Source organism: Dermacentor variabilis, unplaced genomic scaffold (genome assembly GCF_050947875.1).
Source record: "Dermacentor variabilis isolate Ectoservices unplaced genomic scaffold, ASM5094787v1 scaffold_12, whole genome shotgun sequence".
In the NCBI taxonomy this organism is placed as follows: domain Eukaryota; kingdom Metazoa; phylum Arthropoda; class Arachnida; order Ixodida; family Ixodidae; genus Dermacentor; species Dermacentor variabilis.
Window position 1 is genome coordinate 59,702,817 of NW_027460280.1, and position 25,863 is coordinate 59,728,679.

Consider the following 25,863-nt stretch of genomic DNA (forward strand, 5'->3'; position numbering starts at 1 on the left):
GGCGGGAACAGACAAAGCGAGCTGGCCGCAACAACGGGGCGTCCAGGACTGACAGCGACAGAAATGGGCCGGCGGAAGAGAAGTCAGCATTGGCCGAAATGCCTGCGCACCGTCAGAGCGAAGGAGCCGCGGCGGCAGCAAACACTGGCCAGCGGCCGCCGAATTCCAGTGTAAACAAGAGCGGGCATCGTCTCCGCGAGCCGCGCGCGAGGAAGGGCAGCCCGAGATCGGGATGCGCGTCGCGGGCAGCTCGTGCCTGTCCGCGCGGATCAATGCCATTAGCGGGAAACGGCAGTGACAGAGAGCCACACTGCTCTCCCAGCGTGCTGCACACAACTGCGAGCGGCGCGGGTGGCCGCGGCTGCCCGGCGCACCTCCCTGGTGTACGGAAGGAGTTGCGAAAACTTACGGAATCGCGAGCGACGCAGTTACTAGCAAAAAGGCGTTAGCTAAGCTGCCTGGAGAGATTGAGAAAGAATCAGTACGCGCAACGTAATCCAGGCGTGGCCCGAGACCTTCGTCTTCGTCCGTGACCTTTGCGCGGTTTGACCTTTGCGTGCAGACAATTATACGTATAAAAGCCATATCAGACAGTGTCGATATTGGACACACGGGCGACAACGGCAAACTGAATGCCGTGAGTATGCTCTCGGGGAAGAGAAAATTAATTCCCAATGTCTTGTTAACTGATTTGGAAGTCATCCTATAGTATAATGCGCGGATCGTTGTCAACTGTGGGCTATAGTTCTTGTGCTCGAAGGACGCAGCTTCGTGGATATAGCGAACAACCATGGCATGGAGACAATAGACGAGGGAAATGGACGAAGGCTGAAGCGGGAACAATGACCCCATGACCGTATATAAAGACGAGGATGTCGATGTGGCCGAAAAGATTGCTGAATATGAAGACGAAGCGGGTGAAGTAATAGGGTCGATACATTTCCGACTTGTAGTCACATAATGGGACAAACTAAATGATTATATATGTTGGCAGTCGGACCAATGAATTCTGAATAAATAAATAAATAAATAAATAAATAGCTCGTCAACATGTTAAACTCCTGTAACACGTGAAGGCGAAAGCCTGCTGCACACTTGGTAATGCATAAGGTATACGATCGGAGGGGCCAGACTTCTAGCGAGGCATAACGAGCCGCATTGTCAAGTAAACGTGTGGCAAGCCGTTCTCTGCGAGCTTCGGCCTCCTCTCGACGCTTAGCTGCGGCTTCGCGCGCTCGTATAGCGGGGTAAGACTCGCGCCAACGACGTTTCTCATCTACTTTGCGTTGCATCCGCTAAGCAGGGGAAAGCAGCCCTCGCGGTCGAACGCCTTGCTCCCGCCGCTTCGCACGTCGCACCTCTTCTTTCGCTTGGCGAGCATCCTCGTCCGTAGCGTACTTTACAGGTGGGGAGGGGGGTGTAATGCTTTATTGATGGTTCGGATGCTTGTTTTGAGCTTGTTCTTTATTGAAACGTATGCTGCTCTGTGTGCTGCATGGTTGATTTCAATGAATGTACGCCCTGTTCGCTTCACTCTGCTGAGCTCTTGTAGCCCCTGCCTAAAGGCGGTATGAGCCATTGCATTTTTTGCTTGCTTACGGCGGTACGAGCCATTGCTGATGATATTTTTACAGCGGAGCTGTTATACGCTAGGCTATCGCGGTTTGTGTGCGTAAGCAAAAAAAAGACGGCGGCCAACCCAGAGCTAAAATAGCTAAAGCATAAACCAAAGTGCATCATCCGGTATGCTCCAGCTGCGCTTATTCGCGATAAGTGTCAAAACGTATTGGGATAAAAAAAAATATCGATATAAAAAAAAAGTAAAACCGGAATAGACACTGTTTAGTATGGATTGCGGTTGGACGTCACGGGCTCTATAGGCAAACCACGTAACCTCATCTCGGTTCCCTTCCATCCATGCGATGGTACGGGCCGCGTACGAGTGAGTACTGCGGAAGACAAGCGCGCCTACGAAGAACACCGTCGTGAACTGAAGTGGGAATGTGCGCGGCGACGGCGGGTGGCACGTGGTACGGACGAAGATCGTGCCGCAAACGCCAAGCGTTATGCATGTTTGTTCGGATCACCCCTACCCGTACCGACTCCACTCCCATCGTAACTGCGGCTGATTTCAACATAGAGGTGTCTCGGCTGGAAAGTTGTTCGTGGCGTTTCTCTTGGAAAGACTCGGCACTCAACGTTACACAAACATCAGTGTGCCCACGATGCGTCATCAGTCGTGTATAGACACCACATTGGCCAAGAACTTTTCCAGTGTCTTCGCAGAGCCACTGGCCGTACATCATAGCAATCGTAAAGCGATACAGTCGCCTTGGTGACCAAATAATAAATCTAATAAAGCAAACAAAAGAAGGTGAAAAGTAAAAAGAAAAGCATTGAGTATTCGATTTAATAAATCAGAAAAAAAAATCGTGAAGAAACAACATTCATTGTGGTATGTGTCTTTTATTTTCAATCATCATATTTATTATCAACATATTCATCAGCATGTACACAGCTCCGCTGGTCATCCACCTTAACAGGTTGGAATGGCTCTGAATTTTTTGTACCACCTGACTAGACGACGCGTGTTTTATGAATGAGCCATTGCAACCTCGGCACCTAAGCTTTCGCCTGAAAAAAAAAAAGAAAACAAATAAAAAACAAGAAACAAAAACCTTAAAGTGCACGTGACGAATGGTTAGCGACGAACAATGTAACTCCTGCGCGAAAGACCGGGTATCACTGAAAAAAAAAAATTTCAAGATCAGTTAACCGAAGCATGTTGCAAAAAAAAAAAAGAAAGAAAGGAAAGAGAAAAAGAACATAAATTCGTTCGTTTCTTTATCGTACCCATAAAGATGCAGGAAGTTAAGGAAAGAAAGCCACAGAAGCGGCTTCAAAGACCATAATGTTGTTCGCGTGAAATAGATTGCGCAGTGTACACAAATGCCCGACTAAAGAGAAAAGGTAAGCCGTCTGAGCCTGGTAAACTAATAATTGCATTAGGAAAAGCACTGGTAAACTGCTAGACACCACGACAAACATCAATTCATTATCTTCACTTGCGCATTTTAGATGTCCAAGCAGTCCTTCTTTCGGCCAAAAATGCGAGGGAGCTGACATTTCCCGGTAGAATCAACTTCTTTTAGCACTTAATTTAATGCAGTTGAAATTATGCGCTGTGAGTTACTGGATGAAATCCAGGGTATGACGGAATCCAGTCTGAGCGGGAAGAGGCATGATGAATAAAAGCGAACGCCGACCAAGAAGTAAAAAAAGAAAGAAAAGAAAAAGAAAAGATAACAAAATTAAAAAGACATTTAAGCTCCCGTAAGGGAGCATAGTTCACTTGTGTGAACATCTGTGGACAAGGCTCCCGTGGGGTGCCGAAACGTCTTCTTATTTTTTTTTTTCACTAAAAGTTGTTTAGTTCTTGGTCATAAGCGTTCGCGTTTATTCACCGTGAGCTTCTGGATGAGGCTTTCATGCGCACGCTATTTTATTTATTTATTTATTTATTTATTTATTATTATTATTACGTTTTGCAGGTTGCACTAATATAGCTGCCGTATTTGGTTGTACTTGTGGGTCTTCCGCCATTTCAGTGTGTTCAACTCATGTATGTCCCAGCTGGGGCTCGGAGAGATATACGCGACAGTCTGGCTCTAGTGCCCGCCCCTCGTTCATCAACTGGAGGCGTCATGTTGTTGAGCATGCCTCTCATATAGCCTGCCTGGCTCCTCAAATGAAGGCCTTAGTACCTGGGATTAGTGTACCTGTATATGCTCCCGCAGGGAGCAGAGTTGCGCGTAACTTTACCGGCGCCGCTCGCATCGCTATTCGCCGAGCGGTACCAGGTGGCGCAAAATGACGTCAAATGTTCAACCGCGCCGCTTCGCAGCCAACTTTACGCGCGCGACGCCTACCCGTCGTGTCCGCTAGTGCCATCGACATTACAATCAGTGGACCGTCGAGCATGCTAATGCGTTGCATTCGTCGGCTGCGGGTTTCAGGTACGGTATTCGACGAGATCGAGTCAAGGACCTTGCTGAAGCGATACGAAAGACATCGTAGTGACACTTGTATTCCAGTATGACGCAGTGCAGCGCGCCAACCTGCACAAACCGCACCGAAGGTGGCAAAGCTTCTTACGCGGTGCCGTGCAAACGGACAGATGTGCGCTGGCGACTGGTATGGCTACTGCGTACGGACCGAGACCGGCCGGGTCCGAAAGGGACCAGGATATGCGAGGTGCGTTCGACTTGTTTACACTAAAGCAAGATTTATACCGAGTAGCACCACTTTTAACGCCCAGATACGTACGCCTGGCACGAGAGTTTGTACACTTTTTGAACGATTTTTGGCGTATATGGGCAGCGCGACCCAGACGCGGGACGAAGAATGAACGACACGTCTGTGTCGCGCTTCACATATACGCTAAGTATATTAACTTGCCAATCCGCCCAATTTTCTGCGTTGCTTGTACGATTGACTGTGCGGGTCTCGAACAGTGCGTTCAAAACAGTGTAAATACTAGCAGGTACAATTTGCCCGCTGCGCCCAGGTTTTTCTCTCTTCTGTCTTTATCTTATTTTTTTGTAGGCGTTGTAATTTTCATGTAGCGTTGATTGATGTGCTAGCGTTCATTTTTGCGTAGTAAGCGAGAACCTCGCGCGCTCCCGCTTATGAGACAGCTGTGATAGCTTCAGCCTTTACCGCCCGCAACATCTTGCCTGTTAGATCGGCCTTAGTCGACATGAGGAATATGAAATTCTGCCTGTATGCATAATAAGCGCTGTGTTACAGTAATAGATCAAGAAAAATGTGTTCTCATATTACAGTCTGCAATGTGTGAATAATTACTCTGCAAGTTTGCCACCTTGGTGAGATTAGTGCAATAAAAATAGGCTGTTGTTACTCTTAATAGCTTGTTTGCCTTTCCAGTTGCTTGGAATTCTGCCCCCCAAGGCTCCAAGAACCAGCACTCTTGCCCTGCTGCCAGCAGCCATTGGTCATCCATTCCCTTGTACGAAATAAATTTGATCTAGAAACTCCTGCATCGCGAATCTTTTTTCACTTGCAAATTTGCTGATACGAAGCAGCTGTTTAGTCTGCGGTATGAATGAATCGTAAAAAAAGCTATGCATAAAATGTGCGCATGTGAAACATTTGAAATGCGTTTAAATCTACGTGTCTGCACCGCATATATCGAAAAGGCGCAGCTGTTGTGAACGACGGTTAGTGAGGTTAGTGATAAGTGACGCTCCATTAACGGTCATTGACGCAACTGCAGTAACGATATTTCGCTTGGCGACGATCATTAATCGGCTGGCTTCGGCAGCCAAAATGCGATCACATAATTCCATCCCATCTTACGTGTATGAAGTTTTCTTTAAACATCCTTTAAAACATTTCTTGCCTTCCGGCCTCGGCGAGAAAAGTTCATATGCATGCTGAAAAACATTGCATCGCGTTTTGTTGCACGATACTGCGGGTTTGTACGCGAAAGTTTGAGCTGTTCGAGCCACGGGCGTAGTCAGGATATTATTTAAGGGGATGGAGCGGGGTCCTACGCCCTACATGCACGTTCGCGTGTGTATATATGTACATACAAACTAAAAAATTCGGTAGGTTGGAACACTACTCCCCTCCGGCTACGCCAGTGGTTCGACCATAGCCGGCATTAACAAGTGTCATCTTGCCCAGCACTTTCGAACAATGCCGCATGCAGCTCGCCACCAGCAGACAAAAAAGCAAATGGAACACCGCTCGGCATTTGCCTTCTGCCCGCACGAGGAGTGGCTTCACTGCCTAGCTAGAACATAATGCCGAACCTATGCGCAACTCTGCTCCCTGCGGGAAACATATACAGTAACACTACCTGGGATCGAGAAATGATGCCGTCGGGCGGGCGTACGCCGATCTCTGATAGACGTCCCAGTTCATAGACAACTGCTGGTACATATCTCTATACGAACGGTTTTCAACGAAATGAACCGTGCACTCAGGCTCTGTTTCCTTCACCGGTGCCTCCATAACAGGGAGAATAATGGAGACGGGCGACGCCACATCACTGTAAGTAATGGTAGCGGTGTGTTGAGGAATGCTTGTGCTTGCGTGAACGTGAGGACAGCAACACATGTATCCAGGCAGCATTCGCTCTGCGCGTGGCTTTGAAAAGCAAGCTGCTCAAGCACACGCGCAGTGTTGACATACGCTGGGAGTAATTCGTTGCTTTCGACTTCGACATTCGTGCCACCGATTGCAGCTACTCAAAGAACTTCCGTACCAGTACAGAAAAACCGGATACCCAAATATTCGGACATTATAACCGAACAACCAGGCAGCATAACGGATTACTCCCGCTTATCCGGTTTTCGAATTCGCATAACGGGTGAATTGAATAACCGGATGGCCTGTTTTGTCGCTAAACCGGCTTGATGGTGCTGCACTATTTCTAACACGCATCACGTCAAATAACGAAGTGCAAAGTAAAACTACGCAGTGTGACCCAATACGTGATACACGCTTTACGTCACGTGTCACGCGTCTTTCCCGTTACGCATCAGCCGCGTATGATGGGCGACTGCTAGCCCCGACGGTACTCGCATATTCCAATTCCTATAGTTATCGACTTTACGCGCACGCACACACGCACGCACGCACACACACACACACACACACACACACACACACACACACGAAAAAAAAAAAAGAAAGAGACGAGTGCATCTCATGCCTCTATAGTTTGACTATAGTTATGCCGCTAAAGTATGACAAACGCAGCGTTTCTGCGCGTTAAGACGCAGTCCACCTAAAAGTACCATTATTTTTTTCCTCGAAAAAGAAGAGCAGCTCTGAATGGACAGAAAATTATCGCACGAATGGTCGTAAACGCATACAAACACTTCGAAAAGTCGCGCAAATAAGTCTTGAGCTTCACTGTAAATTTATATTTGCAGGGTCATCGGAATTGGTGAGAGTCATTTTTCTGACGCACGTATTCGTATATATAGATAAGGACCAACGACAGTAAGATCAGAGCAACATTGCGAATCGCAGGAGCGAGATGTAAGCCGCCGAAATGGTTTGCAAACACGTATATTTCCTGTTTATCCTGCAGACATCAACGCCATCAGAAAAAAAAAATATCAATGCCAGGCAACATTTCGATACGGCGCATATAGAGTCTAATGACGGCGCAAGCTTGCGCTTTCAAGCAGCTTGCCAAACGGCTTTCACTGCACCTTTTCGCATTTCCCACCAAATGAAAACTTAGCTTGTGATGGTGTCGCTGCAATCACAGTTTTCCTTCACGCCGCCAGTAAATCTTCCAAGAGATTAAGGTTTCCCGCAAATCCTGCCCATTTCAGCCGCGCCTTCCGCACATCGCCATGCCTTCGGAGGCTGCAATATCGACATACAAGTTAGGCAACGTGACTCCGCGATTCGACAGCATTTTTCTTCTCCACGTATTTTAGGTCCGTTCAGCGGCTTGTACTGCAGCCACGTCTTTATAGACCTGGCTGCGGTACAAGCCGCTGAACCTGTGTTTTGATAAGGAACTACGCATCGCACGATATGCTATTACTGCACATTGGAACAACTTAATGCATACACGTGAGGCGCGAGCGATTAATCCGGGTGCACAAAAAATATCCGCTTGCCTTTCAAGTATCGATTACGTAATGGCAACAGCCCTCGGTAGCGATAGCGTCGCTTGACCCACATGCCCGAGCGCGGCGTTCCCGACATCATCACCAGAAGCGGCTGTGCACACCGACTTGTCATTCCGCTGGGCAGCTGACTGCGAGTAAATGACGCCGCATCAGATTGCACCGGACCTCAAACAAGGTACTGCAAATGGGACTCCCACCATAGAATGGCGACTGCTACGTGGCCGATATTGAAGGGAAATCCCATATTGGGCAGACGACCAGGAAAAGTGCCCAACCACAATGCCACGCCTGTGTTAATTCGGTCCAACAAGGTGCTCGAAAGTTAACGGGCTTGCAGTGAACCCACGCCTAGTCCACGTGAACAAGATTTCAATTTGACCACAGAATTCTCGCATCGATCACCGCTGCAAGGCCTCAACGCTGCAGTCGCCAGGTCACCACCGAAGACGTGTTAGTGCAGCGGCCATGTTTACCCCGCCCAGCCGACGTGGGAGTAGCTCTTTCCTCCGTTAGGCCTGCCTTCGGCGCCATAATGGCCCGTCGGCAGCTGTAGGCGCTAGCTTGACGTTACGGCAAATACGCGAGGCAGCCCCGGGGCGTCGCTTGCTTGCCGTGGGACTACAACTGCAGAAGCGCGGCTTGACGAAAAGGGGCCGCGCGTGAGAACAAAAGAGAAAGCGCTGGGCAGGAAGGCGCACGGTAATGCAATACTGGCAATCAGCTGCCACTCTGGAATGCTCCCTTACACGCGCCTCTCTCTGCTCTCGAACGGGTCAACAGCGGGGGAGCATCGGCGAGCCGTATGTGGTCGCTCTTGGGGATGTGAGAAGAACACAAAAAAATGAACGCCGGGCCACGTAAAGGTGCACGTAATTGCTGTCAATTAAGTTGGCTCTCTTCGCTGTTTCTTTCAAGTATTGAATACATTGGACCAGATAATATATTAACCCCAAAATAGCCCAACTGTGAAGTAGCCCTTCTTTTTTCGCTTACGGCGACTTGTATTACGAAAATTCGCACTTTCCTTTAAAAATAAAATCATTCAGTACTGAAAATACAAGCTTATATTTTCAATTCTTTATTAACATATACTAGTGAGATTTTACATGTACAGTTATTGCCTAGCCTAAGCCGACTGTTAGGGGAAAACCTGCTGACATAAGCTAACACGTCTGAAAAAAAGAAAAAGAAAGAAAAGAAGAAAATGAAAGAAAAGAAAACTAGGGAGTGTTCTCTTGTTCTTGACTTGTTCCAATGTAGCTACACTGGCACGTGTTTCCAACCTCTCCAACTGATTCACTACAGCCAAATCTATTTAGACAGAACCAACGTGCGCTAATGATATCTCCTATGGTGTGAGGAAAAAGAATTAAAGTACCCGATGCTTTTGATCAGGCGCCAGTAAAATTATATATTTATATGGACGCATACGGTGCCTTCAGAGTTGTACTTTCTTGAATTTGATATGAGCTCTACGTGAGATACAGAACTGCGCTTCCATTGAAGCGTGATCCTCCTCGGCGGAAAACATTTTATACGGGAAATTGCGACCAGAAAGTGAATGCGCTGAAGTAACAGACTCCTTAATTTTAGCGCTTGCATCGTGCATTTATACTGGAAGCTTGGTGACAGTCGTGTCCTAAGACAAGTTCCTCTTGTTTGATGTATTCTACAGGGCTCGCTCTCCGAAATATTCATGCCGAACTGTATCACCCAGTACAGCTATTTTCATATATTACGGGGCAAGAATCTCACCGCAAGGATGAGCCTAACAGAGTAATAATAACGGAAAGGGGCCAAAATAAATGGACGCGAGAAAGGGACAGACAACAACGCCTCATGTCCTGCTATGTCGCGCTGTTTCCACTCCGGTCATGAACCAACCAGCCCAACTGCGTGCGCTTCTGCAGTTCATCCCTAATAGCGGTGCAGCTATATATGCGGCAGTTTCTTCTTTTCGCTAGGTGAGCATGATAGATGATCTGTTATTAGCTTGGCCCTGCTTCCAGGTGGGCACGAAATACGCGACGAGTTCGACTACACTGATAAGACAGATTGCGGTGACAATTCCACCTCAGATTGCGATTTTTAGCCGCAACTGAGTCACGGGGGACGACTGTCTTGGAAGGCGATCCTTGCGGAAGAATCAAACAAAATGAACTGGCGTTAGAATACGGCGCTGTTCAAATTTCCGACACAAATCAGCGCCTTAGACGCATAAATAAAAAATAATGAGTTTTGGTTTATTACTAGATGACTACAATTTTCCGCCGCAGAACCTAGTACCTCTGTGCGACCTGCATTTCCATAGCTCACCTCCCTCTTTAAGCAAAGCCAGTAAAAAATTTAATTTTGAATGCATGGTACTTGCAATAGTGACAGCAAGCCAGTTTATTTTTGTGCATCCTTGCTTTTAGATCTCATCATTTCGTCGTCTGCGGCGGGACAATGTACAGGGCCCATATTATTCGAGCGGCGCAAGCGCAGAGCTAACACAAAGAACCAATGACAATGCGCACGTTCATAGAGCTGATGGCGATAACTATTGTCTGTAAGGCTGATATTTTTATTCACCCGTCCCTAATTCGGCGGTTTCATTTTCCTTCTTTCTCTAGAGGGGAGAGGGTGGTGGAGCGGCGGCGTTTGCGAATATCAGAGTGAGCGCACTCAGCGAAACGCCCCTGTTATTCAGGAAACGACAACTGAGAGAGTGCGAAAACACGATGGTTGCGTAAGCCACACTGGAGTCCATTTTCGACGGCACTATTGAGGGTGGCTTTCCTCGGAGAAGCTTTTATGTCGCGTTGTGAGAACGCGCTATATCGATGCAGGAGGATGGGAGCAGGCAGAGAGGAAGCAAAATAAGGAGCTTTGAAGGAGTGCTCACCGTATGGAATAGCTTTCAAGCGATAATCCACGCTCACGAATGCCCGCCGTTTTTATTAGTGCTCACTGGCACGCTCTAGGTACGTTATGGATTGGTTCTACAAACGGAGCGAGCCAGAATGTGCGCGGTATTGAAACGGCAAGCACAAGGAATAATGCGCGCGAGGCGCCCAGTGGTTTTGCGGACATTTCGTCTGTTCACAAGCGTGCAGGAGATATTTGCCTTCTGCGTCGTGGCTGCCGTGTACGGGGTCATCGACTGCTTACATCTCGTACTGCTACGGTTCCACGTAGAACAAGGCTCTGACGTTCTTCTTGAACCGGAACGTACGAGGAGGGACGCTGACCGCGTGGTTATCGTGGGCCATGTAAGAGCAGCGGACAGGCAGAAGGCGAGGGAGACGGAGCGAACAAGAAACGAGGTTGGAGACACCACGTGACGCAACTTCTCCGTATAACTGCAGTGCACATTATAGCCTTTCCTCTCTGTCCTCTTTCTAACCTCTATCACTCGACCCCAGTGTAGGGTAGCAAACCGGAGACTAATATCTGGTTAACCTCCCTGCCTTTCCTCTCTCTCTCTCATAGCGGCGTATCGAAAGACAACATGCACAAGAGCTGCTATCAGGCGCATATTGTGAAGTATAGTCCAAGAATGCGCCTCACGAAAAAGGACATAGCGAAACGAGCGGTTCGTTTGAACACAGCTCAAGGTTTCAATGCTCCTCATAAAGGTCTTTGCCACGATAGAACCAGAATGCGGTAATTTATTTGGGCTTATGAAAGTAAATAATTAGATTCTAACACTGAAGTCTTGAAATGGGGAATGCACGAACTCTCGGAGAACACGTGCAGCCACTGAGTCGCATTCAGTCGTTTGCGCCTTGAATTTAGACCTCGTTTGAATGAGGCGCATGTGCCTGAAAGTGCATGCAAATGTTCCACAGAATGCGACAGCACACTTTTTGGTGGCAGCGAACTGTATCTCTTGTAGTATACATTTTTAGTGAGAAAATAAATGCTGAATTTTACTTGGCTAGCCTAAGAAAGTAAGAAAATGGTGAATTTTACTTGGCTACCCTAAGAAAGTAAGCTTCGTGTAATCAAACCATTGATGTTTAAGGTGATGATAGAATGAGTAAAAGGCGGGAGGCGGCATTCAGGAGAACCAAACTAAACAAAGTGTTCGACAGAAACGCGCACATAGGGCAATATTGAAAGTAGGAGAAAATATATGAACGGGGGTTTGAATTTTACCTTGAGGGTGGATGCAAAAATCGTTCTACGGAGTCGGCGGCCAGGTCGATAGATTCTTTCTGACTGCCTGCGGCATAATAAAGGCTGAGTTTTTGTATATTCCGGGAAGAAAGGCCTCACCATTTGCGCGACTTCTCCGCGCACTGTGATTTGATCCCTATAGAGAGGAGAACTTTCGCACCATTTCCGGCTCTACAGAACCATTCCCTGGTTCTTATGGGACAAAAGAAAATCTCGAGAGTGAAACAATTGCCACTGTCGCATCTCAAAGTTTGATGTCAAGAGTCGTTCAGCTTTCAAAGTACAGAAGGACGAGGTCGCCAGCATTTGCAGGAGAATTGAAAACGACAGCACATAGGTAAGTGGTCCTGAACTGATCGCTAAAGCACCTGAATTCGGATTCGCCTCCGGCTCCGGGTATTCTTTCAAAGTAGAACACGCAAAAAACAAAAATATTTGTCACCATTTCTCTTCAGGTGAAAAAGAATAAAGGATGCCAGTTTGGACATGCACACAAACAAAAATAGAGCCAATTGTAGAGAAATCTCATGAATATTACAATACAAAAACGGAGCCAACGCACGCCGTTTCGACAACAAACGGCACAAAATCTCTTGTTTTCTAGCAGGAAGGTGAGTAATACGGAAGAACTCACGAGTTCCCATGCTAGGATGTATACTTAGGTTGGTTGGCCGATTTATTCGTTTTGAATGTTCCACAGCTGCACTGGGTCTTCAAGGTGCGCCGTAACGGCGATTACTTAATTAATTTTGAATGTATATGGTTCCTTAATGCGCTGTAAATCTCACCAGTCGTTTTTTCTTCTTCCTATTTTGCGTTGTGCGACCCTCGCAATCCAGCCATCCGATTGTCTAAAACTGGAATCATGAAATCGTGCTCATCCGCGCAATTCAGTTGAGGTAAACCACTTACATTGTCGCGATGCTTTCTAAAGGACCTCACACGATGTTCCATATAGCGCGTTCCCTCAGTTGGAGTTTAATAGTGCGGATTTAGAGCGCAAACTAACGAAACAACGACAAGGAGTCGCCGTTACACTGGTACATGATGAAATACGATGTACCAACTATCCCAACAGCAAGCACTCTCGAATATCGGTATCATGAGCTCAGATAATTGCTTTAGAAGCATAGGTCTACTGCATGGCAATATTTCTTTACATTCGGGAGAAGTCTCTACATGTTCCAAACGGGTTAATGCGACCACAGTGTTTTGAGATATGCGTAACGTTTAGTAGGTACATGAAAGCAGTCTGGCATGCCTTAACTTCCCTTCAATTGTTATATTTCTTTTTCCGTAGGGTGTCTTTGCTTGGCTGGATATGCACTATCTCAGTAAGCGTAAGTACTCATGTTCTGTGGACACGCACATTTTGGGCCACACTAGGGACACCTTGTGCTTTCTGCGTCTCTTCGGGCCAACTCACGTTACTCATCTTGCCACGATGTATGTGCGCGCGCATAGTGCGTTCTCACTAACAATTAGCCTGTTTAAATACGTCAGTGAGAAAAAGTGATCGTCGTTCTCTACAGCGTGATTATGCCTGGTCTCTTATATTAGCTGCAATAAAAAAAAATGCTTCCTCACTAAAGTGCACATGCTGGCAAACACGTCTCAAGGGAAAGCGCGCCACTTGCTGGCTGAAAGTAAGAAAGTTTATTAAAGGTTTGTTCATTATTTCTTGACATACTCCACATATGGCGTGTTTTTATAGAGGAGCAGGCGTATAATTTAGGTAAAGCTATTACTATGGAAAACAGCAGCGCCATAGACGACATGGGGAACGCGTCAGGAAAGAAATAAAAGCCGAAGTTTTTATGGAATGGAGAATGTATTTGCGCGCATATCATCACTCATGGCACACGCACGCAGACTACACACTACAATAATAAAGAAAAGTAAAAGGGGGGGAGGGGGCAAGGGGAGCAGAGGAAGAAAAAAGGGAGCAACTAGCCCTTGTCCCTATTGTTTGCACAAGCGGTGAGTTTGCACAAGTATGCATTGCGGAAATATTTATATTGGTGAGGACATGCGAAAAAGAAATATAGCAGCTTACTTTGACTAGAATCACTTCCCCTATAAATGCAAATATGTTCTTTTCGTCCTATCGCTCTCTCGGGGTCGTCGCAGTTGCACTGTGAGGCAAGCCGTTGCCGTGCCCGTTCAATGCTGGCTGCGCGTTAAAAACGCGAAGCGGCGGCGATTATCGGAGCTTATTGAACGTACTTTACGATCTCGAAGGAGGCCAGCCGGAATAATCTTTCTAAAAGCACGTATTTGCGTTCTTTGCACTTATGTACCCAGCGCTTACATGCACATAGGCCTGAAGGCTAGCATGCTAAGTATTTCGGAATAACAAAATTCTCGCTTCCCTTTTGGATGCAAATAACTCGCTAAAATGCGTGACCGCGCTGTCACATTCTGTATGGCTCATTTCTTTGTTCTGTACATGGCAGCCTTGTCTCTTGAAGCTTTCGACGGTGCTTCTTTCGGCTGTTCAAGTGGTACCTTTGTTCTTATAAACTGCGGCCAGAATATTTCAGTGAAGCCTGCTTACATTTTCGTTCATTACGAATGTGCAAACTTGACGTTTGCGTTCATTCTCGCTAATGAAGCTGGGTCATTCCATAGCCCTGCACACCAAAAACCGACAACCTGCCTAAATATGTGTCAGAAAATGAAGTATATAACAATTTTAGTTCGAGTCATAAAATTGCCCTTTATTTGTGCGATGTCTTTAGGACTAACAGCTCTTGTGCGCTTTCGCGAAAGTCACGAAAATATATTGCGATAGTTTTAAAGTTTCGCTCTCGCTCGCTCTTAATTATTATTATTTTTTTTTTTGGCGCCGTATGTGCACATGAGCGACTGACCTGTTAAGCCGGTTTCGTCTCAAATTACATGTCAAATAATGACGGCACAGGCATTTTAAAAGCTAGCCGATGGCGCGAACAGCTTCTGTTTGGCCAGACACGGGAGATGTCGATTACGTTCTCGTGCAACTGTTACGCGCTAGCGTATGCGCGCATTCAGACCTTACGCCTTTGTTAGAAAGATGACCAGTGCCGTCATCTGGATGAAGGCAGAAAAAGCCAACTTGGCCACAAAGAAAGACAGAAAGGAAGAAGAAAAAAAAACACGGGCCCTAAGGAAGACAGTTTATAAAAAGCCGAGGAGGGAACATATAGTTCACACAACATACACGAAACGAGTTGCACAACTTTTTTTGAAACGGCCTAGCCATGTTCATGCCGCGCTTCGCTTCTGTCATCCTAACGGACTGAGCTTGCTTTACGTCTGGTTCACTTTCCTGCCTACACGATTGCACAACACGTTCATGCAGTTCTCGTCTGCACGACCTGCCCGTGCTGCGGAGAAAACGCCGCCGAAGTGGAGAACTCCGCGCGGCGGGCCATGCACAGATCCATGCACACGAAGTAGCAAGCGAGATGAAAGTAATACTTACTATAATGTGCTAGCGTAAGAGAAGCAGTTAACAAAGCCATTAGTTGGGAGTAAAGGCAAGAGTCAAATGGCGCTCACAACATCTATAGCTTTCAAGCTGGCGTCGACGGCAGTGGGTCAAGGTCAGACGCTGCGCCGACGCCAGCTTTCGACCGTTATCCGTCACAGATGCGCGCACAAAACTAATAAAACATCATCAATCAGCGATTTGTACGGAAGGAATTTGGAGGAACATTATGTTGGACCAATCGCAATCGCCTACGGCGGATCGAGCAAAAAATCTCGCCACACGATTCGTCTCGTACCGTGTAAAGTTGCTCTCCTACAATTGTGACCATAAAAAGAAAGACGCTGTCATTTAAAAAAAAAACACAAAAAAGCAAAAAAATTCTCAAGTCGGTGAAAGACACAAGAGTAGTCACTGTTTTCTGGCTAGCCACATCCTCCCGTGGTTACTCTTTTCTTAGATTTATATTGCAAAGATATGAAAGTCAAATCAAAGGCAAAGTCCATACGGCAAATTCTTATTCATACAATCATTCAAAACTCTAAAAAACAAAAATCTCACACATGAAAAGTAGTTTGTCTGTTTTCCCGCTTATAGTGGCTCCTCACAGCATAAACTTCCCCACTTGTCCCAGCCTCGCTCATTCACAGGTCGTGCAGTCCCAACAAACCATAGCACGAGCGTTGCATTCGTGTTTCTACATTCGCTGGACTGAGTTCAGTGCGTTATCAAAGATAGCATACAGTTGCTATTTGCGTGCTTTTCCCCCCCTTCTTTTCGCTGAACTTATGCAGCTCTACTGCTCACTGAAATCGCGACGCTACAGTATGACCGGCGCGATCCTTGTGGAGCACCGACTGCAACAGATGCTTACCTACGGCCATGGTGAATCCCGTCCAAGTGTGCTTCAAGAAGCCGACAAGCCGACCGTACACGTTGTGTTGTCCGCCCCGGTGCGACAGGGAACGCGCGGGCGACGCCGTCTGCTGTCCGGCGCCGCTGCATCCCGGCGTGGCCCGGGGACTTCCCCCCGAGGGCGCGCCTCCGAGGGAGTGCGAGGTGCGTTGCCTGGAAAGCTGGTGTCTGCGCATCGAGCGGCCCTTGCCGCCCGACTGCGAGGACACCATGCCGTACATGTCGGGGCCGAGCGGCCCGCGCGGCCCGCGACACTGCTGGACGCTTGTGGCGAGACCCGGACCGCGCTGCTGCCGACGCCGCACTCGCGCGCGCCGCCCCCACTTGTTGAGTGCGCGCGGGCCCCCAGCCTCGCTCCCAGCCGGCCACGGGCACCACGTGACCGGCGGGAGCACGCGCGCGCGCTCCGACGACGTCGACGCAGCCACGCGCCGGCGTGACGCTAGAGGAGCTTGTCCGCGCATTTGGGGGGAAACGGCGGAAGAGAGCACGCTGCTTTTGCGGCGGCGGCGGCTGGCAGCGTCCCGAACGGAGGACGTTCCGCTCGCAGGCATTGGAAGGCTTGCTCTGAGCTTTCCTTTCGCGTTCACGATGTCACACGTTTGTTTTGCAGTTTCAGTGTGACGTCTACGTATTGTAGTTGCCTTATTACGTTGCATACGTGTCACAATGCATAAGAGCACCAATCTTGTGACACACTGCTCGAACCGAAATTCAATGCACACTTGAGGAACTTCAGTAGGGTAGTGCGAACAGCAATTTTGGAGGCCGAATCGAATACATACAGAGCATCAAAAGCAAATAAACAGTTTCTCTGCATACTGAGGAATCATTGGTTAGCGCGAATGATGGCGGTCTAGCCAGAAACTTCTGGCTTTCTGAGCGACGCAGCGTGCTCAACTACGTAACTTATATTGTTTTATATCTGCTTTGGCTGCCGAGATGAAGTTTATCGCACACTTGTTCCAATTTCGTGCGTGATGGCGCACATTTGGCGATTTGAAATATTCGAAAACTATCCGATATATATTTGTATGTACGAATAGCGAGTACTGGACTCCAAGAGCGAATCGAAAAGGGAAATATTCGATTCGTTATTCGGAAGTTTTGAATATTCGCATGCTCCTAAAACTCAGACATAATATTTCATGGTTTTGTTATCTTTTAAACAAATGCAGAGCTTTTGGGGACCCACTGTGGCAGGCGACATATGCGCACTTCGAACATAGCTGTATTTTTTTTTTTCTCCATTGACAGCGATTTAAGTTCCCTGCGACCACAAACCCTGCAAGCGACATCATCTATGAGTGTGCGAGTTGATTGATTTCCTACGAGCCAACAAAAATGCTACGGGAGCCGGTTACTCCGTCCACTGATACATTTATTGCCTCGTGTACTCTTATTGCCTGACACTCGGATAGCGTACACGCTCAAAGTCACACTAATAAGGTTGAGCGAATCCAGGAGGTCACGCTGCCCCGACTGTCTTGAACGCTGATTACGAAGCGACTAATTTGACTTGTGCTTCGTACTCTACCGATTGCAGTCGAACGTCTCTACAACGAACGCATAACCTGCATAACGATGCATCGATTATGTCCCGTCAGAATTTCTGCCTTTATTATGCAGCACTTTTGTAGGCTACAAATATAGATTCCCGATTATAGCCTACCATTTTGCTCCAATTTTGTGCTATTTTGTGGACCATTTGCCGGACGTTAAGTGCCGCCCCATGAGTGTTTGACGCGCATGCATGTTTTATTCTTCCGTTGTTCTTCACTCCCCTCCTCCCCATTTTCCTTTTTAATTATCTCTCTCTCTCTCTTAGTATATCTCCTGTCACTCACTTATTCCTTTTCTACGTATACCATTTCTCTTCTAGTAGCCGGCAGGCGCTGTGCCCTCCTGGTGGCAGTTGCCAGCTAGCTCTCTTCCTCTTCTATGTGTGTTTTTCTTTGTGTCTGTGCAAACCAAACAAATAAACATATCCAGCTTTTCCGGACACGTACCACCTAGCGCCCCAAGCGGCCCCGGCACGAAGCTAGAGTGTTTTCAATGGAACGAGCGGGTTTTTCGCGAATAACAAAAGCTGTAGGTCGATTATTAAGAAAGGCAGGTGACAGACATGTTCTGGAAGACAATCCACATGAGCCAAATGCAGTGATCACGCTGTGTCAAGCAAGAATTCTGTTCCCAGAGAGGTTGAGGATTCAGCAATGGCAGCCTATGGAAAGGACGAAAATTTGTACTGGATTTTCGAGACAAAAATGGTAGCTGTGATAAAACTATGGCGTCTATCGTAAAAGTCGCTGCAGCGTATGTAGTCCGGAGACTCAGCTTTCGATTGATGCCTATCTCGATACCCTACACATAGCGTAACACTGTTCCCAAAAAGTGATTTTTGACACGCCGTCGTGAAAGTTCACGTGGTACCTATAAAAACCCGAGCTTACCACTTGCGGCAACGTTGGAATCTGTGGCCGAGTCGTTTAATCACTCGCACCTATCGTTCCGCGTCATGCTGGCTGCGGGTTCTATGCCGTGACCTTTTTTTTATCGCCACGTAGATGTGAGCCCCCCCCTCCCCCGAAACACACACACACACACACACACACACACACACACACACGAAAATAAGCTTGCGAATAGGGGTATCATAAGATCGAGCACTACGGCGCTTGATGATCTTGTTCAGGATGACGTCAGCGTTTATTTCTGAGAAAATGAGTTGAAGTTACGTTTATTTGCATCACAATGGCGGGCGTAATCAGGCAAACATTGACAGCACTTCATTGGAGGGTGCCTGACTACTTTGTGGAGATTACGTATGACAATGACAACAAACAACACAGATAGCTTCGCTTACATCAATTTGCACATACGTGAGATCCGCATAAGTTTTTTTAGACTATCAATTTATATGCTTAAGAATGGCGCTCATTAATGCAATATTTGCATTCACAGAGAGCAAAAGCGGCTGTCGTGTCCACGGTAGAATTGATTTAAACGGCTTTAATCCCATGGACATTATATCGTTGCCAACTTCCGTGGGATTGTAGTCGTCAAAATGGGATACAAGTGACAGGAAAACCAGGAGCTTGATAAACGGCAAGAAGGTAGAAGCTTCCACAAGAACTCAGGGAAATAAAATGATTTTTTGAGCAGCGTGGTCAGGGGGCCATGCAATGGTTTCGTCTATTAAAATCCTCCAAAATATGAACAGAGGCCGACAATAATGCGGGCATTTTGGGAAAGGTGAAACAGCTGGAAATCTCAGGATAGCATTAGCATAAATATAAAAGTTCACCTAAAAATAAGAAACCATAACGTTGACAGGGTGGCCAAATTTTGGCAAAAATAAATTGGCTGTTGAAGCCGTTCCGCTGAAACCCGATGGTGCAAAATAAGGCGAGAATAGCGGCAATTGTTGAAAAGAGGCCGACGCCAGCTCCCGAAAACTATCAGGCGACTGCACTTATAAGCGAGATGCCTGGTCGTCAGTTGTTACAGGGTGATTCGGGTCTGAAATATTGGACGCGGACTCCATCACATTAAATACAGTGCATTCTACGGTGTAATTATTCGACGGCTGGTACCGATTCTCGTGCAATGAGGATGGGAACAAATTGTCTCCCGTGCCGACGGTCACCTTCCTCGAACTCCCAACATTCCTTCCCCTCCGTAGTTGCTTAGCTTATATTGGGTTTGGCTGCTAATCACGACGTCTCGGGATTGAATCCCAGCCACGGCAGCCGTATTTCGATGGGTGTGAAATCCGAAATCACCCGTGTACTTAGGGTTAGGCACGTGTTAAAGAACCCCAAGTGGTCTAAATTATTCTCGAATCCCCCCCTACGACGTGCCTCGTAATGAGACCGTAGTTTTGGCACGGAAAATCCCATAATGGTGTTATGTAACATTCGTTAAGGATGTCCTTGGCAGTCGCACAACTCTTTGTCAGGAGCTGTGAGCGAAGTCTTTGAGTATGTGGGTAGCCTTTATGGCGTTCGATAAATGCTAGTCTACATTGCGGCTATATTATAAAGGCGGAACAACAACATGGTAGACAATATGGAGAACATACAAATTCCGCATATATTACCGCCCAATAATTTTAAATAGTGGTCTTTCTTCACGCACGTGGATAACCGTCATAGGAGACTACCTTGGAAACTAACTTTAAGTACTGTATATGTCATACCCAAGGGTACGACATACATTTACTTGCGACCTGGCCAGGTCGCAAGTAAATGTGACGAAATATTGCAAGCAGCTTCAGCCATAGCATGCTTACGGACGACGGCACAGAGACAGTTTGCTCAATTCTTGTGTCGTGACTGTTGCGTCAAGGTGCAAAACCAACATATCCACGTATATGTCTTAATACTTAAGCACATCTCAATTTGCAGCTGCGGCAGTAGCACGTGAGTGCGGATAGCAAAGTCGCTAGTGAAATAATCTGGGGCACCTTAACGAAATCGATAGGTCAAAATCAAAAGCCGTCCACGACGGCGTCTCTCGTAGACGCTGTGCGATGTTCGGACGTTAACAATGTGTGCCGACTGAAGAAAGGCTGCCACGGAGTGCTTCTGACGGTTAGCCTAGCTAGTTTACTCCGTAGCATCAAAAGGGAAAAAAGAAAAAAAAAGAACCGTATCAAAAGCCCAGAATCCATCATCGCTCGTCGCGACTAAACTCTCTTAGAATGATAAGTCATTTGCAGGCGACGAGAGGCTACGCTTTATCAATAACACTGATAACGCCGGCTGGAAAGCATTGTGGGGAAGTTCAATGCGCAGGGATAGCTTTTAATTATTTTATTGTTCTTTTGTTGACGTCATCACACGTCACCGCGGGAAGTTTGAATAGCTTAATGTCAGTACGCCACGTGGTGGCACTCACGCGAACTAAACTCTCTTGTCGAGAAAAGCTGGATATGATAAATAAACATGTATTGTGAACGCCTCTACAACTAAGACCACTACAAGGAATGTGCCTGTATAAGGAAGGAATTTAGGCGTCCCCGACGACGGCTGATTTGTTGCTTTACAAAGAACGAACCGTAGCGGTGCCGTCACTGCCTTACATAGACGTCACCAAGCTGCGCTCTGTGCTGGCGCTAATGGCAGCGCCAGCGACGCACTTGACGAGCCTGCCGAAATGCTGCTGCACTGGTTTAGGAATCGCGAAACTCCTACGCTGCTTGTTGTAATGCATGAATGGGTGCGATGACGCACGAATATGCCGCAGTTGATGACGACGTGATGATGTAATAGTAGCTGGCGTGACCGATGACGTCTTCAAAGCCATGTAAGGCGGAAAGGACGCGAACGTCAAACGAAGGCAATAGTGATGAAGACTCCTACTAACAAACCGACAATTTTGACCGCTAGGTAGGTGACAACGGCATTCGGCAATCTGCAGCTTTAGACTTTGCACGTCTTTTGCGTTTCGCCGCGGAGAATGCTGCGAACCTCGGTGAAGTAAGGTCGCCTGCAGTCGTACACTCTCCCAAAGTGTACACACGAACAAAATTGGACTCATTTCAAAAAGTCTCTCTCGAATTCATGTTCAAAGTTTCCTTCGTCGAGCGTGCTTAGCATGCACTATGGTGAGGGGTACGGGGCGCGATCTTTATAGTGAAGTGGCTTATGTAACGAACGATATTGCTGGTCCCGAGCACTTCGTCATAAAGGTGCTTAACTATACAGCGGTGCAGAATCACTGTCCCGATAGACGATAACCCCACAGGGAATTACGTTGAGGGCACTTCGTTCTGTGCACAAGAACAGCGCTCATGAGCCTCTGAATTTGGCTGACATGGCTTATGCTTAAGCTCAAATTTGCCAATGTTCAAGAGGAAAACAAAATAAATATTTGCAGTGACTACAATAAAACTCCAGCTGTGTTCAGCCTTCAGTTTGTATGCAATTCTGCACCCATTCTATAAGCAAAAGTGTAAGTAAGCTCGCACTCCAATAGCGCTACATGTAACGCTATGGCATGTGAGCTCCTTTACGATTTTATAAGGGACAATATACGATAGCGAACAGGATGTGTAGGAGTGCGATAAAAAATGCACTCCCGGATACCCCTGATGCTGCTCGTAATGATCAATATCACTGGCATACAAGCAAACACACACAAAATTTGACTAAGGAAAAAAAAAGCGGGGCGGAGGGGAATGGTGAAAGGGGTAATTAAATGTTGTTGAGGATAAAGCATTGTCCTATTGAATAGTCAAGCATTCGTGCGTTGACGATGCTAAGTGCTCAGGAATAAGCACGACAAATTCAAAGAAATAAAATTTTCACACATGAGAGTGCATGAAGAATGCACAGTAATGGTGTGATTCTGCCGTGGTATATAAAAAAAAAGCGGCCAAAAGAGGAGCGCGTTGTAGGAATGTTTCTCAAGTTCACTTTGTTTCAAATTAAGAGAGGTTACACGTCAGAAGACCTTTTGAACGAGGACGAAAAAGGAGAGGCAAAAAAAAAAGAAAGAAGAGAACGATATAAAATGACCAGGTCTAAATGAGATAAAGTGAAGTGGTGCACGCGGTCGCATACACGCCGCTCGTACGTCAGAGGCGTGGTTTTCAATTGTTGGACCCGCGGCTCGTTGGGTCGCGTTCGTCGAGGCTATGGCGCTACCGCTAAACCACTCATAACCGGCGCCTTCGTAACGAAACCTGATTATTGAACAGGCCAGCGAGGAAAGACTGCGATCATTTTTCAGCGGTCCGCCAGTCGACGTGAGACAGCCTTATAGCTCGAGTCGCGAGACACCGCCCTGAGTCGCTATCGATATTATGCTGCAAGCGCTTTATGAAAGCTGAAGGGCCTGACTCCTGGGATCGCGTGACCAACCGCGCCATAGTGTCCTTGCAGGACTCGCATGCGAGTGCGATGGTTGGGCTGTGAACCAGCGTCGCGAAAAGCGCGCAGCGCTGTGAAAGCTACAGCCGGCTTCGGCCTCTCAGCAGCTGAGTTCTGTTCGCACGAATTCCTGAACCGGACCGACTGACTACGTTGCCTGGGTGCAATGTGACTAACCAGAGCCTGAGCGGCGTGCGATAAGATTGCACAGGCGTTTAGAGAGTTTATGTTTTCTAGGCATACTTGATTGTGGCGCGAAATACCTTTCGTGAAAAGGGACAGCGAAAAGCAGACAGTGAAGCGCCAAACTGCCAACTGTTTAATGTCAGCCTCAGAAACGTATAGAAAAAAAAAAGACAATTTCCGCGCGTGCGCAGAGAGCCAAGGCGTGATGTAAACAACATGGTCATGAGAACATGGGCGCTATAACATAAAACTATTCCAAACTTTTCTATTCCATTTCTGCAATCAGCCCACCGCGATTGGTCAAAAACAATTTTGGACCACCTCCACTCCTCCTGTCTGTCACGCGACGTCATGAAAACCGTGATAGCTCCCCATCTGATATGACGTGTACAGACTGATTATGCAAGATTTTACTGAACAAAAGAAAACGTTATATCTCATTCGACGCCCTTTCGCCATTAGCCCTCGGATATCGGTCAAAAGTTTTCGGGCTGCCCCCACTTCACCTGCCCGTCACGCGATGTCACAGCACCGCAAACACTCACCGCATCAAAGTGACGTGTTTGCGTTAAAGATGCATTAATATGCCGAACAAAACTGAATTTTCTTCTGAATAGCCGCAGGCTGCCCCGTTCTGAAAGGAATAAAAGATGGCTGCCGTCGAACGCACAGGCATTGGCTACTCGCACCTGCCGGAGAGCATGGGTTTATTTGCGTGTAATAAAACTTTTTGCGTGGCCGTGTCCCGTTTTTGAGCACTTTCGGCACGTTTACGACTTCGTTCTGCCAACTCTTCTTTACTGAGGATCCGTTTTAGCGTTATTCTTAAGCTTCCGTTGCATGCCGCCGCGATTTTTGACCAGCCACCGCAAGCTAAGTAAGGGAAAGCGGACCAATCGCAGACGCCGGCACCACCCTCTTCATCCGGTTATCGACATTCAGTGCAGTCGCTCGGCCCCATCGAATCCCTCTCCACATGAGCGTGCTCCTCACTTCTCGGGAGCCAATTAGATAAGACAAGCCGCTCCGTGTAGGCAATGTTATTCGTTTTTCAAGCAAACAAAAGTAGCCTCCCATGAACGAGGAGAGCGTTTGATTGGTCTGCTAAGACAACTCTGCGGGCGACCGCCCGATGCTTGCGTCGGCGGTTGCGCAAGTTTGACCTCAGGAGATGGGAACAAAAACATATTGGAATAGTTTTACGTTATAGGGCCCCATATTTTGAAGAAAGCACATTTCTTCAGAATACAATGGGATATACGTATCGCAGACACAATCAGACCCTTTGTTTTTAATATAAAGCACTTCCAACAACTCCCTTGCAGTTTGGTCCCCACTTTTGCCAATATTCACTACTTGCTCAAAGCATGCCGCACAACGACAGGCTTTACAGTGCGCAGGAAGATGCACATTGTCACACTTACCAATACTATTAGCGTGCTCTCTCATCTGTCATTAATACAACGTCCCGTTTGTCCAACGCAGGACATGCCGCAATCTAGGCATATCTCATGGACCACCCCTTCAATACAGTCCCTGAAAGGTTTGGCGTGCTGCTTCTGGCAGCCCCGCGGCCCATCACGTGTAATCCGGGGGAACTTGTAATCCGAGCCAACTTGTTGGGAGCCGAAAAAGACAAACGGAATGCCATATCTGGTAGCTACCTTTCTGAGGCTATGGTTCACCCGGTGCACACTCGAAGCGCTAGCTTTCAGCTTATGCAGCAGGGACTCAATCACGGAATGTAAGACAGACCGAGGGTAGACTGCTTTTAAAAGTCTCTCAAGTTGACTGCGAAAACTCGCCTGCATCATACGCACACGTGACTTGCGCAGAGGCGATTCCAGGCAAAGTAAGCTGATTACACGCTTCACAGTCTTAAAGTGCGCTGAGTCAGACGTACTGTAACAATTCTTTTTTTACCTCGACGGAGATGCGCACAGCAGACGTGATCACTCAAAAGTGGACAAACGGGACGTTGCACTAACGACAGACTGAGGGAGCATGCTAATAGTGCTGGTAAGTATGCAAATGCGCATCTTTCTGCGCACTGCAAATCCTGTCGTTGTACGCCATACTTTGAGCAAGTATTGAATCTTAGCAAAAGTAGGGACCAAACTGCAAGGGAGTTGTTGGAAGCGTTCTATATTAAAAAGAAAGGGTGTGATTGTGTCAGCGATACATTTATTCCTATTGTATTCTGCAGAAATGTGCTTTCTTCAAGTTATCTTATCATGACCATGTTGTTCTACGTCACACCTTGGCTCTTTGCGCACGCGCGGAAGTTGTCTTTTATTTTTCTATACGTTCCTGAGGCTGTCACTCAACAATTGGTAGTTTGGCGCTTCACTGTCTTCTTTTTTCTGTCCCATTTTCACGAAAAGTATTTCGCACCGCAATCAAGTATACCTAGGAAATATAAGCACCAGCTTGCCCCGAGAAGTAGTCCCTTTAGAGAGTTAATGAGATTACTCGAAATATTAATGGGTGACCACCTGTAACAACATGCACCTATAGAGCCTTCAGGATCGAGCCAGTGGACTGTCTGCGGGAGCGGCCCTTCAAG

At 47.2% G+C, this 25,863-nt stretch overlaps 1 protein-coding gene across 2 annotated transcripts in view; it reads right to left on the minus strand.

Annotated features, from left to right (window-relative positions):
• Nucleotides 1–25,863, minus strand: part of LOC142566124 (Kv channel-interacting protein 4-like) — a 587,487-nt gene that overhangs the window by 142,045 nt on the left and 419,579 nt on the right. Inside the window, exon 1 of one of the 2 annotated variants that reach the window (XM_075676924.1) lies at nt 16,193–16,625. The exons of the other annotated variant lie outside the window; for it this stretch is intronic. Coding sequence (XP_075533039.1) covers nt 16,193–16,454 — 262 coding nt within the window. The 5' untranslated portion in view covers nt 16,455–16,625. Of the gene's footprint in view, nt 1–16,192; nt 16,626–25,863 lie in introns of those variants that run through there. 2 annotated transcript variants of the gene reach the window in all.